Raw genomic sequence first — 17,235 nt, forward strand, 5'->3', positions numbered from 1 at the left:
ACTATACTTGATAATCAGATAATGGTAATATTCTTTAGGCGGAGACAACTTATATTCTCACTTTTTTGTTTCATAACTTGAACTTTGTTGTTTTAACCCATTTGTAAACCCATGTGTCCCTATTTTAGTTTCGTTTTTCATCTTTTAACTCTCCTCTGTTTTTTAAAAAATAATTCTTATTAAAGATTTTCTTGATTTACAAAAATACGTGCAATGTCTCTTTTTCAGGTTGTAAAGTCTTTTCTACAGTCTTACATTTGATATGAGACATTTCTGTTGTATACAGTATAAGGTCAGGGAGGAAGAGGAGCGAGGAGAGGTGGGGTGGTGAAACTTGTATTCTTTTCTATAGTGTACGTGTGGGGTTTTGTGTCAGCATCAACTGGGTAGATTCTCCTTCTGTTCACTTATTCCATTTCCTTGGTAGTAAGAGGGATTAGGAGGGCCCAGGGTGTGGTTGGTTGTCTGTAATTGGCTGCAGTGAGGTTTGTTTGCATTTGTGAGTGGGGGAGGGATTGTTGAGTCAAGTAAGTCATATTTATTTGTATGCTGTCGGTGGGTTCTTGTTGTCTTGTTGAGCTGTGTATGTGATCATGTCAGTTTCAGTCAGTTGGTTAGCTTTTCTGGCAAGGCTATTTCTCATACGATTTGCTACCAGTGGTCCATGTTCACTCCTGACAGGTCTCTCCAGTGCCTGGCTATGATGCTTCTGGCTGCTTAGAGTAGGTGGTTATAAGCTTTTTATAATGTGAGTGGGCAGTATTATCTTGGAAAACGTTCAGTAGGGCCAGTTCTGGGGTGACGTCTAATACCTGTTCTGTTATTTTGCATATTTCTTGTATGACTGCCGTCCCAAAGGGTTGGATTTGGGGGCATTCTCACCACATGTGGAGGTACATTCATACCTCGGGTTGAAGTAGCTTTGGGATGAATATTTTTGGGTTGCACTCCATGGCGACCCAGAAGTAAAATGACGTCATGCGCATGCACAGAAGTGGCGAAATGCGACCCATGCACACGCAGTGATGTCTTACGTTTACTTCAGGATGTGAACGGGGCTCCGGAACGGATCCCATTCATATCCAGAGGTACCGCTGTATGTGCCTGTAGAAGCACAGCCTCTCCAGCATTTTGGTGAGGTTCCTTGGTGTATCATGGTGTTAGGTACTACCTGTAACTAAGTTTCAGAGTCAGTTCTTTTCTTTTGGCTGAGATGGATTCAAAGGGAGGTTTAGACCACATTCTAGTCCATTGGGTGGGGTTAATTTCATTGTTGTGCTCCCATTGTTCTTTGATTGCATCAAGGGGGGTTGTGGGATTTTGGAGCAGTATTTTGTATATTGTGGATACCATCCCCTTGCTGTGTTCTTCTGCTGTCCAGAGGTTTTCAAAGGTGGACAAGGGCCTAGTGGTTGCTGAGTCTATGGATTGTTTAAGAAGGCATGTACTGTAGTTGGTGATTAGCCAGGGTATTTGTCTTGTATTTTTTATGTCAATATGAGTTTGTTATTTCGGCAGAAGTCTGCCAGGCAGTGGAGGCCTTTGGTTTGCCTGTTTTTTATCTGGAGGTTGCATGTTGGAATGGTGGGTTGTTACAACTGTTCTCTTTGCTTTATATATATTATAAAATGAAACAGAAAATATTTGCCCCCCCCAAAAAAAAAAATTGTGGCACATTGCTTTACTAGAAAACCTCACAGAAAAGGGGGAATGGCCAGGGATCAAAAGCATACAGGCTAAGTCTATAGCTACATAGCATTGTTTTATTGAGGATACAAGAGTCAATGGAAATAGCTGCCCCACACCTGCAGCAAATTATCATTTATGGTTACAGTCATAACTTTTAGTTTGGGAGAAGGGTAGCCTAGAACCTGCTAGGAAGATGCTTATGAATTTGAAACTGTCAACATGTTAAGGCTTTATTTATCTGCCTGCTCAGTTCTTCCAGCTGGTTATGCAATAGGAGGTGATTTATTTGCAATGATCCTTGACCTGGCTTTATGTTTTGTAACTTGTTTTGTACTGATTGAAATGGCTCATTTTCACATTTTCAATTTATAAATATTATTTTTTTGGCGGAGGTGAAGAAAGGGAGATTAACTCACAGGCACTTTTAATAACATAAGAGCCCTGATAGATCAAACCAATCACCCATCTAGTCCAGCAACCTGTTCTCCCAGTGGCCAAACAGATCCCCCAATAGGAAACCTGCAAGCAGAACCAGAGCCCAGGAGCCTTCTTCTCTACTGTAGTTTCCAGCAACTGGCTTTCAGAAGCATTGCTGCCTCCAACTGTGGAGGCAGAGCAAAGCCATATTGGCTAGCAGCCATTGATAGCCCCCATCCTCCATGAATTTGTCTAGTCCTCTTTTAGAACCATCCAAGTTGGTGGCCATTACTATCTTCTGAAGGAGCAAGTTCCACAGTTTAACTCCATAATTATCTGCCTAATCTTTATTTACGAGAAGTGCTCATCACACACAACACATAAGTCATTCCAGGCTGCAAGCTCCCTCCAGGCAAAGAAGAATGGGAGGAGGGACAAACAACTCACTGCCAGCTGTGCCATGGTGGCAAATCACAGAGAGGAGGTCATAGGTGGTGATCTGCGAGATGCTCTCCTTGGCCAGGAAAGGCCGGAGGTCCAGCCCCTCCAAAGGGAAAGAGACGTGACTGTTGATTTTGAAGGAGTACATGACCTCATGTCGGAAACGCTTCAGGTGAATGCACAAGATCTAGGAGAAAAGGCATCAGAGCTCAGAAAGGGACTTGCAGATGGGCAAGTTCAAACCCCTCATAGGGCTTATCCTAAGATACATTCAGACAGGGCTGTGTGTGCATGGCATCATAAAGCTAACATAAACTAAAACCCTGGGGTAAAAAGCCTAAGAAGATAAAAATAGTCCTGCTGGATCAGGCCAGGGGTCCATTATTATTATTATTATTATTATTATTATTATTATTCCACCCATCCGGCTGGGTTTCCCCAGCCACCCTGGATGGCTTCCAGCAGGATACTAAAATACAATGATTCATCAAATATTAAAAGCTTCCCTAAACAGGGCTGCCTTCAGATATATTCTAAAAGGCCAATAGTTGTTTATTTCTTTGACATCTGATGGGAGGGCGGTCCACAGGGCAGGTGCCACCACCGAGAAGTCCCTCTGCCATCTAATTCAGCAACCTGTTCTCACAGTTGCCAACACCCCAAACTTATGGAAACATGAAATGCAATCTGCTGCCATGAGATTGGGACTCTCTGTCTCCTTTTTTGTGGCACAGGGTTTTGAGATAGCTAAAGAATTAATACTTCAAAGGCTTAGAGCATGGGTAGGCAAACTAAGGCCCAGGGGCCAGACCCGGCCCAATCACCTTCTAAATCCAGCCCGCGGATGGTCCAGGAATCAGCATGTTTTTACATGAGTAGAATGTGTCCTTTTATTTAAAATGCATCTCTGGGTCATTTGTGGGGCCTGCCTAGTGTTTTTACATGAGTAGAATGTGTGCTTTTATTTAAAATGCATCTCTGGGTTATTTGTGGGGCATAGGAATTCATTCATTTTCTTTTCCAAAATATAGTCCGGCCCCGCATAAGGTCTGAGGGACAGTGGACCGGCCCCCTGCTGAAAAAGTTTGCTGACCCCTGGCTGAGAGACACTGAGATGCCATCACAAACTGCTGAGATCAAGATCTGTCAATCCAACAGACTGTATGCTTTTTTCCCATTGTATCCATCCTTGCAAAGATATCTGGTAGACTTAAAGGTAAAGGTAAAGGGTCCCCTGACCATTAGGTCCAGTCATGACCGACTCTGGGGTTGCGGCGCTCATCTCGCTTTATTGGCTGAGGGAGCTGGCATACAGCCACAGCATGACTAAGCCACATCTGGCGAACCAGAGCAGCGAACAGAAATGCCTTTTACCTTCCTGCCAGAGTGGTACCTATTTATCTACTTGCACTCTGACGTGCTTTTGAACTGCTAGGTTGGCAGGAGCAGGGACCAAGCAATGGGAACTCACCCCGTCTCAGGGATGCCTACCTTCGGATCGGTAAGTCCTAGGCTCTGTGGTTTAACCCACAGCGCCACCCACGTCCCACATCAGACAACAAAAAGCAGGTCTTTGCAAGAGATGTCCTTCCCTTCTGCAGTCTTAACAATGGGTGGATGTAACTGTTTCTAAGATTGGTATAAAAAGAGCATTCAAGGAATACATCAGCTATATCTTCAATTGACACAGTGTTGCAGCTGAAAGCTCTATCCTTAGGAACTCCTTTCTGTCAACCCATCCAGTCTTCTAACAGAAGGACATTTAGTTGTCTAAAGCAGGCATCCCCAACCTTCAGCCCTCCAGATTTTTTAGACTACAATTCCCATCATCCCTGTCCACTGGTCCTGTTAGCTAGGGATCATGGGAGTTGTAGGCCAAAACATCTGGAAGGCCGCAGGTTGGGGATGCCTGGTCTAAAGGATAGAGCTTTCAGCTGCAACACTGTGTCAATTGAAGATATAGCTGATGTATTCCTTGAATGCTCTTTTTATAACAATCTTAGAAACAATTACATCCACCGACTGTTTAGGTTTTTTATTAAAGATTTTGTTGATATACAAAGGTGTGCAATCTCTCTCTCTCGTGTGTTTTTCCCCATGTAACATTTTTAGAAATCATTTTCATTTGTTGAGACATTAGGAAGAAAAGGGGGAAAGAGGTGGAGGCGGGGAGAGATGGGTGAGAGTGGGGTCGGGTAGCGATGTTTCTATTTCGCTTACTGTATGTAGAGTTTGGTGTCAGCATTGCTTGTGCAGGTTCTCTGCTGTTCACTTGTGTTCCTTTGGTGGCGAGAGAGGTTGGGGTTGGCCTAGGGTGTGCTTATTCATTTGTGGTTGGCTGTGGTGGTCTTTGTTTTCATGTGTGAGTGGGGTGGGTGATCCACCCATTGTTAAGATCGCAGAAGGGAAGGACGTCTCTTGCAAAGACCTGCTTTTTGTTGTCTGATGTAGAGAGGTATATATCCTTTAGAACATCCAAATTTATCGCCAAAAGGCTTTACAAATTTGTGTAATAAAACTTAAAGAGGGAATGGCAAATGATTTAGCCTGCAAAGGTCAGGGAGAAGAAATGTAAACCACTATTATTAGCAGTATTCTTATTATTATTATTATTGTGTGTGTAATGGCTGCTCGCTAAACCAATAAATCGAACTGAACTTGAACAGTGGCCAGCCAGATGCCCCAATGGGAAACACACAAGCAGAACCCAAATGCAACAGCAGTGGCGTAGCGTGGGTTGTCAGCACCCGGGGCAAGGCAAGTCATTTGCGCCCCCTAACCCGTGGATTTTGCGCCCCCTAACCCGTGGAGCGCCCCCCCAGATGTTGCGCCCGGTGCGGCCGGCCCCCCCTGCACCCCCCCGACACACTACGCCACTGTGCAACAGCAATTTCCCCACCTGTGGTTCTCAGCTACTAGCATTCAGAGGCTTATTACTTCCAAATAATATCCTCCAGCTATATTATTATGATTATTTATTAAAGTTGTATACCGCCCTTCATCCGAAGATACCAGGGTGGTTCACAACGGAAAAATACAAAACGAGAATACAAAATGCATAATAACAAAGCAAAAGCGAAAACAAACCAATAAATCTCCTCCCATAGATACATTTAAAAAGCCATAGAATGTTAACACAATTCCTTTTATTAAAAACCAGGACCTTCTGCATTCAATGTGCATGCACTCAACCAATTAGCTATAACTCACTTTATGTAAACTATACTGGATGAAGAAGTGAATAAAGAACTATTCTCTCTTTTCAAAGGTGAAAAATACGGGCCACATCAGAATGCCTTTCATCTCCAATTTGCTCACTGTGCAGAATGAAGAGGTTGCTGTCTCAGGATATAAACCAACATGGCTTTATCTGCTTACCTCAGGGAGCCGGAGAACTTTGCAGTACTTAACTCCATTCCGCAACCTGGGAAAGAAAAAGGGGGGAAATGAAGAGTTAATTGGCCATCTGGAATATTTATTAAACTGCAAATCCCAACAAGGACCACCTCTCCCCATATAAACAAACCCACTGTAACCGGCCTTTGGCTGATTAACAGTCTATGCCACTTTTATGGGAGGGGGGCGTTATTGGTTGGTTTTGGTTTTCGCTTTGTTATGTATTTTGTGTTCTGAGTTTGTATTTTTAGGTTTGAACCACCTTGTGATCTTCAGATGAAGGGCAGTACAGGAATTTAATAAACAAATAAAATAAAAGGCAGAGTAGGGTGGTACAGTGGTACCTCGCAAGACGAAATTAATTCGTTCCGCGAGTTTTTTCTTCTTGCGAGTTTTTTGTCTTGTGAAGCACGGTTTCCCATAGGAATGCATTGAAAATCAATCAATGCGTTCCTATGGAAACCACCTTCAGACCAGGTCCGGAGACAGTCTGCCCCCCGACCTCTTCTGAAGGCTGGGGGGGGGGGGGACAAGGGCTTTTCTTCCCACCGCCAGCCTTCAGAAGGCTGTTCTGAAGGCTGGCGGTGGGAAGAAAAGCACTTCTCCCCATCTCCCGCCCTGCAAACTCCGGGGACAGGAGGGCTACGCTGCCGATCCCCAGCATTTTAAAAGCCCCTGGGACAGCAGAGACTTCTCCGCTGTCCCAGGGCGATCTTAAAATGCTGGCGGGCGGCAGCGAAGCCTCTGCTGTCCCGGGGCGATTTTAAAATGCTGGCGGGCGGCAGCGAAGAGTTCGCTGCCGCCCGCCAGCATTTTAAGATTGCCCAGGACAGCGGAGAAGTTTCCGCTGTCCCGGGAAGGCAGGCGGGGGGAGCAAAGACTTTTGCCCCCCGCCGGCCTTCAGTAGAGGTCCAGGACCTCTTCTGAAGGCCGGCGGTGGGCAAAAGTCTTTGCTCCCGACCGCCAGCATTTTAAAAGAGGTCCCCGGAGATTTCCCTATGGGCTTTCTTCTTGCGAAGCAAGCCCATAGGGAAATTTGTCTGGCGAACCACCTCGAAAAACGGAAAACTCTTTCTTCTTGCGAGTTTTCCGTCTTGCGAGGCATTCGTCTTGCGAGGTACCACTGTATTCAAAATACTGAAAAAGGAGCCAGAGACTTACTTTTTACAACGTTCACAACTGTACATGTTGTCACCTACAGAAAGAAAAATGAAAGAGGGTGGAGGGAAGCACTTTATCCAATCTGTTGCACAGAGCAAGGAAGCAGATATGAATATAGGAAGCTGCCTTATGCTGACTCTGGCCATTGGTCCATCTAACTGAGTATTATCTACACTGACTAGCAACAGCTCTCCAGGGTTCCAGACTTGGAATGAACCAGGTGTGCGAGATTTGCACTCAAACCTAACGATTCTATTAGTATATAAAGGGGTTAAGGACCACAGATTACTAATTTCTAGAGCAGGCTCGGTGACTCAGGCACCCTCTTCTTCTGAGAGGAAGGAAAGCCAGTTTCTTGTTCTTTGCTCTCTCTGTGTGCAATGGAGACAGACATACCTTAGCTTAGCTCCCAGCCTCAGGCACACTTCTGAAGCTGCTTTGCTGCATTTCTAATGTAAGGAAAAACCCTGCTCATTTTCCCTTATGGGGTATCCAAGAGCCTGTATAGAGTCCTTATGTAGGTTCTCTTTTGGTAGAAGAAAATAACAGAAGCCAACCAGAGAATACTGAGAAGCAAAGCAGCTAGTAAGCCTGATCTTTATTAAACGGTTGCAACAGGGTCCCCACTCACCACACATAGGAGGTGAGTAAGCCCTTATATAGACTCTTGAAATTGCCCAGCCTGTAGCTCAAGACCATCCCCCAAAACATCATACATACATCACAGGAGGCAGCGGTCTACAGCAGAAATACATCACTTGGGCGATCTACCACAGAAATCCTGTCTAGCAGGATACTGATAATGGTCACTTGATTGCTTTACCTAGGAAGTTTGGCCATTCCTTTTGAGATGCTAAATACTTAGTTCCTGAATCCAGGTCACAGGCTCACCCTATTCATGCACAAATACACCCTTAAGACAGGATTTGTGAACAAAGAGACAATGGGGAGGCTTTCCCCATTTCCTTCCTTGTTGCAGAGAATATCTGAGGTCACTGGAAGAGTCAAAATGGCTTCAGGATTGCTCTCCTGTACTATTTCAGACATGTGGTTTGCCTTGTAGATTTACGAACATATGATTTATATATATGAGACCTTAGAATTCCTATAACACAAAGAATATCATTAGCTGAGTTATTTTATTTTTCTTGCGTAAGGAAGATGCATGTCGGAGGCCTAGTAAAGCTTTTTAAACTTCCTTTGCAGTCCATTGTCTGTTTCCCTGAAAAGGGGGGAAATGGGGGTCAGCTGTTACACACAGCCTATTCCTATGCTTCATTAATCTGCCTAATGATTGGATTTAATACTCTTGTTTGCTGGCCCTGTGTTTTAAAAACAAGCACCAGCCGTTTTTTCATTTGTTCATTAACCCACACATGTGGGTCTGTTAGTAGAGGATTAACTATAATTAATATATCCTCTTACCAACTCCCATCACCAGGGACCCTTCTGCATGAAAAGCAGATACTCTACCACTGATCTACAGCCTTTCAGATATGAAGATAGGAAGACTACTGGCCCATCTAGCCCAGTATTGCCCACCTCAGGGACAGCCAAATGCCTTGCCCTCCAAATGAAGTTGGACAACTACTCCCCTAATCCCTGGCTGCTGGCCATGCTGGCTGAGGCTGATGGGAGTTGTGGTTTTAAATTTTGATGGCTATTTTAAACAACATACCCTTAAGCTTGATTTTTAGTCAGCTCAAGACTGCTCAGTGTTAGACAACTAGTAAGTGATATAAAATAAAATAACCCTGTTTAGACAGCCTCACATCCAAACAGGATTTGAGCCTGAAATCTCCCTCTGCCCCCCCCCCCGCACCACTTTAGACCTGGAATTCCTTTCATTCAGCTCATCAGCTGATCAGCCTGGCCCACAAGGAAACTCCCTTTGCTAGTCCTTAGAAACCAAGAACAGGCAAGATGAAGAAGGTTCTGAATGAATTCATCCGAGGCACCACTCTTTGGATTTCCCTCCCATTAGAGGCACCATCACGGTTGTTGTTTTCGACAGCTGCAGAAGGCCTTTTAAGTAGAATCTGCATTCAGTCTATATGGGAGCTGCATTTGCACTCTTATATACAGAACTGTTTTTCTTTCTTTTTTTTAATACATGGAACTGCCTTTAATGGCTTTTATACTTTTTCTTGTTTTGCAGTTGTTAACAGTCTTAGGGGCAAAGGGCAAGACATTAAATAAAAAGAAACAAACATCTTGGCCTCCTTCCTGGCCAACACACCTTTCAGCTCATCTGCAGCAAAGAAGGCAGCAAGACAGTCCTCCAGGGTGACCACTGGGCCCCAAAACCAGCTGGGGATGCAGGACACCACAAACCTGTAGGAGGAGCAAGGAAGGTATTACTCAGGGCTGACTCACAGGGAGTTATTGACTCCAAAAAGCTTAACAAATAAAATAGTAAATGTTTATATAATATATAGAACATTATACTATTACATGTCTCTATAGTGGTGAGCCTCATACTATTTGCTTCTCTCTCAGCCTTTACACTCTTCACTTGTAAAACATGGGCATTACCATTACTGGCTCCTCTAGCCAGTTCTATCATGGAATGGGCCAAAGCTCAGTAGCAAAGCAAACACTTTGCATGCAGAAGGATCCCTGGCACCTGCAGGTAGGGCTGAGAAAAGCCCCTGCCAGAAAACCCTGGAGTGCTGCTGCCACTCAACGTTACCAATAGTGAACTGGGGGAACTGATGGTTTGGACCCTGCCCAAGGCAGCTTCCTATGTCCCTACATCCAGGAAGTCAGATACAGATTTGCTCTTGTCACCTGCAGGACATTCCAGTGTGTGGTTCATGGGGGTGCTGTCGGCATTTGGCTCTGCCCCCAAGCAAGCATTTTGCATCTGGCTTCACCCCAGGCATTTTGGGAGGACACAGATTATCTAGATCCATTCCAATGTGGATTCAGGCCTGGCAGTCAGAACTGAGGTGATCTTGGTTGCCCTGAATGGATGACCTTTGTAAAGAGCAGGACAGGGGGAGTATGACTTTGCTCCTGCTTCTTGATCTTTCATTGACTTTTGACACCATCAACCACTGTATTCTCCTGGACCACCTCTGGGAACGGTAACTGGGGGCACTGTATTACAGTGATTCCAATGCTACCTTCAGGAATGAGTCCAGAAAGCAGCATTGGTAGAGTGTATTTCAGCCCCTGGCTGTGTTATGGAGTGTTGTGGTGGACTATCTTATCTCCTGCGCTATTTAATATCTACATGAAGCTGTTGTAAGCGGTTCTCAGGAGTTTAGGGGTGAGGTGCCATCAGTGTGCTGACAACACTCAACTCTCATTCTCCATAAGATCTGAATCAGGAGGGGATGTGTGGTCCCATTTCCTGAACACAGTGGTGGAATGGACGAGGAACAACAAGCTGAGCTTGAATTCTGGCAAGACGGAGGCACTTTAGGTGAGTAGCTCTCATGTCAAGAAATTGGTCAGCTGCCTACCCTGGATGGATTTGCACGTCCCTCAAACGAGCAACTTTGCAGTTTGGAGATGTTCTGGATCCAGCTCTGTCACTGGAGGCTCAGGTAGCCTCAGTGACTAGAAGTGCCTTATACCAACTGCAGCTGGTTCAACAGCTACAGCCATTCCTGGTCTGGATTGAAAATTTTTCACAGTTTTATGTTTTACCTTTGGTAAACTGCTTTGAGGGTTGTTGTTTTTTTTACAATCAAGCAGGGTATAAATTTTATGAAATAAATGAGACATGCTTTCCCCTCATTTTCATCTTGAACGCACCTGGCTGAACTTTGTCCCTCCCACAACTCCAATACCTGAAAAGGTGCTTCTGCAGCCTGCTCACCTCCGGATATACTCCATGATGAAGGCGATCCAGCCCTGCGAGGCAGCATAGTTATCCCCACAGGCTCCTGTCTTGGCTGGCACATTCTGGTAAATGGCAGAGTGCAGCTTGGCCAAGTCCTCCTTCCCAGGGATGGGAAGCGACAAGTCCTGGAATGTCTCCACTGTGGTGGACACCTGGAGGCACCACAGGAGGAAAATGGAGGATGTCAGTGGCTGGTGGCCACTATCTCAGAGGCAGTACCCTCCTGAAAACCAGCGGCTGGTGTAAGTTTGGAGGTCTGGTTGGGCTCATGTTCTGTTTGAAAGCTTCGCTAAAAACCTTAAACAGAACAGCATCGGAAGAGCCCTGCTGGATCAGACCAATGGCCCACCTAGTCCAGCATCCTGTTCTCACAGGGGCCAATCAGGTGCCCCAATGCAAAGCCTGCAAACAGGATCTAAGCGCAACAGCAGAGCTCTCCCCACCTGCAATTCCAAGCAACTGGTATTCAGAGGCATATAGACATTGACAGTGAAGGGAGAAAATTTGAGCTTTGCTAGATCAGACCAACAGCTCATCTGTTCCAGCATTCCATTCTAACAGTAGCCAACCAGATGCCTCTGGGAAGACAGCAAACAGGGAATGGGTGGGAAAGCTCTCTTCCCACATGTGATTCCTAAAAGACTGTGGGTAGCAAGACTGGGACATTTCCAGGGGTTCTGGAGAATACACAAATGAGCAGACTATGGACTCGGCTACATTAGTAAAGAAACAGCAATCTGAATGTGTTATAAATGTGCAACACCAGATGACACCAGAGAGAAGGAAATTTTAAAATGCGGTTTTCCATAGAGATTCCTTTTGTTATAACAATCTAATTTCTGACTTATTTATAGCGGTTTTTTCCTGTGTTTAGATCCACCCTAGGAGTGGGGAGCCTTTTTCAGCACGGGGGCTGGGCTATATATTCTCATGGGCAACCTTCCGAGGGCCACATGCCAGCAGTGGGCAGGGCCAGATGCAAAAGCAAGTAAAGGGACAGAAGCCTCTGCCCATGGTCTTTTAGCTGGAGATCAACATGTGAGCTGGACCGATTAGCTGCGATCCATCTCCTCCTTATGTGGTCAGGCGGTCGGGGCTGTATAAAAGGAGTTGCAGGAGAGCCTTCAAAACACAACCAGGCTAACATACTGAAGGAACCTCTGGGAGAAAAGGGGATTTCATGGTTCTGCCTTGTGGAGCAGGCCACATGAGAAAAAGTCAGAGATTTCTACACACATCTCTCTCTTTCTCTCAGACATGCAGAAGAACTCGAGGAGGCTAATGAGAGAAGGAATGGTCTAAGGGTGTGTGGCCTGAGGTGAGTCTTGAGAGCCAGGTGGGCAGGTGGGGAGCACACTGGGCCCCTGGGCCTGAGCATCCCCACTCCTGGAGCAGGCACTGCTTTGCTAAAGGGGCCAATGGTCTGACTTGGCATAGATGTTCAAACCAAAGTCTCCCCCACCCCCCACCAGAGGAGGAGGAGGAGAGGATTTGGAAAGTGTGGGCCTCTTGCCATTTTCCCTGGATCAGCAGCAGTAAGGGAACGCACTCGGTCACAGGTGAGGCACTGGACCAGGCTGAGGATGGAGCCGTCAAAGATGTCAGAGATGACGCTGCGGTAACGGACCTCCTTCTTCTTCTTGCTGGAAGTCAACATCTGAGCTGAGGAAGGAGATTGTATTTTTACTACTATTATTATTACATTTACTGCCCACCCTTTAGCAGCAGGTCCCAGGGCAGGTTACAACAATTTAAAATTCAGGATTGAGAACAGTTAAAAGAGATTATAATATAGAGGAACAGAGTGGGTCTCAAAAACACACATCTCAAATGTGTCTTAATGGACCTCACATCCCGGATTCAGGGCCAGCTCTGCTGTTTGCCAGGATGGTGTGGCCCCTCTCAGAGGGAAGTTGGGTTTGTTAAGGGCAGTGTGATGCCAGTTATAATTTATCATAATCAATAACAACAACAACAACAAATTTATATCCCACACACACCCTTTCACTAGCAGGTCCCAGGACTAGTTATAATTGAAAATTCAGAATTGAGAACACATCACATTCACAGAAACAGGATGGGTCCTGAAAACACACATCGTGGGTGTGAAAAGCCAGGGTAAAGAGGTGTGTCTTTGCTGAAAGTGAAGAAGCCAAACCCACCTCTGTGCGGAAGGAGTTCCTCAATTTAGGGGCTGCCACAAAGAAGGCCCTCACCTAGGATGCCACTACTACCCCAAACTTCTGAGGGAGGTGGAACTACCAAGAATCACACAATTAGAGAACTATAGATCTGGAAGGGACCTCAAAGAGTCATCTAGTCCAACCCCTTGCAAGGATTTCAGCTAAAGCATCCATTATAGATGACCATCCAAACTTTGCCTAAAAGCCTCCAATGAAGGAGAGTCCACAACCTCCTGAGGAAGTCTGTTCCACTGTCAAACTGCTATTGCTGTCAGAAAGTTCTTCCTGATGGAAGATGAAAGGGTCCCCAGGAGGTTCTATAGGGAAAGGAGGCGCTCTCTCAGATATGAGCCTGGGTCTTTTAGACTTTGAACACTGGAGTGAGTACTTTGAATTGTACCAAAAAATGAACTGGCAGCCAAACAGTTTTATAGGTTTGCTAATCTTCCCTCGGTAGAATTACGGATCTAGTATAGGACACTTAACTATTGGCTTCGCCTAAACTCAAATCCCCCCGGTCTAATATCCATAGTGCTGCAAGATTACCACAAGAACGCCTGGACTAAATCTGTCTGTCAAAAACTTCACTCTTTTGGTGTATCACTACAACAGCTACTCACTTTGGGTTTTAGTAAAGCAAACAGTTTAATTTGTCAGTGCATAAATGTTATCAAGCGTCAGAACAACTTGGCCACAATAAGGAAATTTTGCCCATGGTATGATTATTTTCTACCTTCCCATTTCAACTCTCTGGCACCCTATCTGCATAACCTAGCAATTCTAAAATATAGACATGCTTTTACTCTTGCAAGATTGAAGGTATCGCCCTCGGCTGTACTTGAGGGACGATTCCAACAGATTCCACATGACAAACGCTTATGTCCCTGTAATAATAATAATAATAACAACAATAATAATTTATTATTTATACCCCGCCCATCTGGCTGGGGAGGCCCATCTGGCTGGGGAGGCCACTCTGGGCGGCTTCCATAAAAACCAAAAATACAGTAAAATATCACACGTTAAAAACTTCCCTGAACAGGGCTGCCTTAAGATGTTTCCTGAATGTCAGGTAGTTGTTTATCTCTTTGACATCTGCTGGAAGGGCGTTCCACAGGGTGGGCGCCACTACCGAGAAGGCCCCCTGCCTGGTTCCCTGTAGCTTTGCTTCTCGCAATGAGGGAACCGCCAGAAGGCCCTCGGCACTGGACCTCAGCGTCCGGGCAGAATGATGGGGGTGGAGATGCTCCTTCAGGTATACTGGACCGAGGCCATTTAGGGCTTTAAAGGCCAGCACCAACACTTTTAATTGTGCTCGGAAACATACTGGGAGCCAATGTAGGTCTTTCAAGACCGGTGTTATATGGTCTCGGCGGCCACTCCCACTCACCAGTCTAGCTGCCGCATTCTGGATTAGTTGTAGTTTCCGAGTCACCTTCAAAGGTAGCCCCACGTAGAGTGCATTGCAGTAGTCCAAGCGGGAGATAACCAGAGCATGCACCACTCTGGCGAGACAGTCCGCAGGCAGATAGGGTCTCAGCCTACGTACCAGATGGAGCTGGTACACAGCTGCCCTGGACACAGATTTGACCTGTGCCTCCATGGACAGCTGTGAGTCCAAAATGACTCCCAGGCTGCGCACCTGGTCCTTCAGGGGCACAGTTACCCCATTCAGGACCAGGGAATCCTCCACACCTGCCCGCCTCCTGTCCCCCAGAAACAGTACTTCTGTCTTGTCAGGATTCAACCTCAATCTGTTAGCCGCCATCCATCCTCCAACCGCCTCCAGACACTCACACAGGACCTTCACTGCCCTCACTGGTTCTGATTTAAAAGAGAGGTAGAGCTGGGTATCATCCGCATACTGATGAACACCCAGCCCAGACCTCCTGATGATCTCTCCCAGCGGCTGCATGTAAATGTTGAAAAGCATGGGGGAGAGGACAGAACCCTGAGGCACCCCACAAGTGAGAGCCCAGGGGTCTGAACACTCATCCCCCACCACCACTTTCTGAACACGGCCCAGGAGGAAGGAGCGGAACCACTGTATGACAGTGCCCCCAGCTCCCAGCCCCTCAAGACGGTCCAGAAGGCTGTTATGGTCGATGGTATCAAACGCCGCTGAAAGATCCAGCAGAACTAGGAAACAGCTCTCACCTTTGTCCCTAGCCCGCCGGAGATCATCAACCAGTGCGACCAAGGCAGTTTCAGTCCCATGATGAGGCCTGAATCCCGACTGGAAGGGATCCAAATGGTGGAGATGGCAATACCAAATCGGTAGCGCATGCCCTTCAGGCTTGCATTCTTTATAAAGACTTGAGGAATGAGATTATCACACCTCTTTAATTGTCCATTCCGGGTCACCCAACCACTGCCACAGTGTCCTTTCTCTTGGCAGATCAAGATGAGCAGGTGACAGCAAAGGTTTTTAGCTGGGGCAATCAGAATAAGATCCACTATTTGACTATTGATTCAAAGCCCTAAAATGTATTTTATATAACTGACTTTTTATTTCTATTCTTTGTATATCGTATTGTTGTTTTATTGCTATGGCCAATGGCTGAGGCAAATAGAGATTTATTCATTCATTTAAAGGTTTGGGCGTGGTTGTTTGGTAATTGCCTCACCTGTTCTCCCTGTGGAAAACTATCATAGAAACTCTGCACAGATGGAGGGGATTGAATGGGAGGTGGGGTCCACATAAAGAACAAGTAGGATGCCCTCAGGAGATGAATAACACATGGTTAAACTATGTAACTCCCTCCCATAGGAGGCAGTGATGGCCACCAGATTAGATGGCTTTGAAAGAGGATTGGAAAAATTCATGGAGGAGATGGAGGAGGAGACTAGCGATGGCTATGCTTTGCCTCCAGAGGCAGTAATGCTTCTGAATACTAGGTGAGGGCTTTTGTGCTGGGTTCCTGCTTGAGGGAGTCCCACGGGCATCTTATTGGCCACAGTGAGAACAGGATGCTAGACTATGTGGGCCCACTGGTCTGGTCCAGTAGGGATCTTCTTATGTTCTTATACATAAAACAACTACCACAGAAGCAGCTCAACCCAGAAGCTTCCTGGACTTACCCTTTTTCAGCACATAGGAGGATCCCAGCCGCACAGGGCTCGAGCGTGGGGGGCTGCTCGAGAGCTTGGAATGCACTTCGTGATGAACAGGGCTGCAGGGCCGAGAGGAGCAGCGTGTGTAGGCATCATTGTCTGGTTCTGTTGCAAGGAAAGGAAACAAATTGCCTGTGGAGAGGACTGGAACACAAGTTTTGTCTGACAAGCTCAGCCAGCCAATCCCTCATCTCTGGGCACCAACTCGGCCCCAATTGTTTTTTATTTCATTTACTTCTCAGATTGGCTACCAAGCACTTGAACACCTTCTACTCATGGCAGAAGGTGGGAATATTATGGCTTTAGCAAGACAGGCATAGTTTTTCCAGCCTGACCCTCTAGTTCAGGGGTCGCCATGTGGTGCCTCTGGGCGCCATGGTATTGTTGAGGTCATTCCCTGGTGCCTAAAAGGCCTCTGGGCTTCCCCATTCACTGCCCATTTGGGCATGGAGTGGTGGGACAGTTAACCTTCTTCTCCCTGGGAAAGTATATAGAGCTGAAGGAAGAAATGGGGAAGGGTGACACTCTTTTCCATTTCCTATTTCAGCTCTATGGGCTTCAAAGGCTCAGATTAATTCTTCTGGATCTAACTTTCAACCAGATCCCTGGGGAAAGGTGCACGCATTTTCCTTCTTTCTCTGGGGTTAGGGACTGATTAGCAGGGTGGTCTGCTGTAGTTGAAACAAAATAAAAAAAAAAACCTTCCAGTAGCAACTTAGAGACCAACTAAGTTTGTTATTGGTATGAGTTTTCGTGTGCATGCACACTTTTTCAGATATGCACATGAATGCACACAAAAGCTCATACCAATAACAAACTTAGTTGGTCTCTAAGGTGTCACTGAGGGACGCGGGTGGCACTGTGGGTAAAACCTCAGCGCCTAGGACTTGCCGATCGCATGGTCGGCGGTTCAAATCCCCGCGGCGGGGTGCGCTCCTGTCGTTCGGTCCCAGCGCCTGCCAACCTAGCAGTTCGAAAGCA

At 46.2% G+C, this 17,235-nt stretch overlaps 1 protein-coding gene across 3 annotated transcripts in view; it reads right to left on the bottom strand.

The window, feature by feature from the left end:
• The window catches only part of USP20 (ubiquitin specific peptidase 20), a 43,695-nt gene that overhangs the window by 15,018 nt on the left and 11,442 nt on the right, over nucleotides 1–17,235 (bottom strand). For all 3 annotated transcript variants that reach the window (XM_081897086.1, XM_081897085.1, XM_081897084.1), the window contains exons 11-17: nucleotides 16,222–16,359; nucleotides 12,507–12,619; nucleotides 10,934–11,109; nucleotides 9,344–9,438; nucleotides 7,105–7,138; nucleotides 5,926–5,971; nucleotides 2,554–2,734 (exon numbers count right to left, since the gene is read on the bottom strand). In XM_081897086.1, the coding sequence (XP_081753212.1) occupies nucleotides 2,554–2,734; nucleotides 5,926–5,971; nucleotides 7,105–7,138; nucleotides 9,344–9,438; nucleotides 10,934–11,109; nucleotides 12,507–12,619; nucleotides 16,222–16,359 (783 nt within the window). The remainder of the gene's footprint in view (nucleotides 1–2,553; nucleotides 2,735–5,925; nucleotides 5,972–7,104; nucleotides 7,139–9,343; nucleotides 9,439–10,933; nucleotides 11,110–12,506; nucleotides 12,620–16,221; nucleotides 16,360–17,235) is intronic.

The sequence above is a fragment of the Podarcis melisellensis genome (genome assembly GCF_964234715.1).
Source record: "Podarcis melisellensis genome assembly, chromosome: Z".
Lineage (NCBI taxonomy): Eukaryota > Metazoa > Chordata > Lepidosauria > Squamata > Lacertidae > Podarcis > Podarcis melisellensis.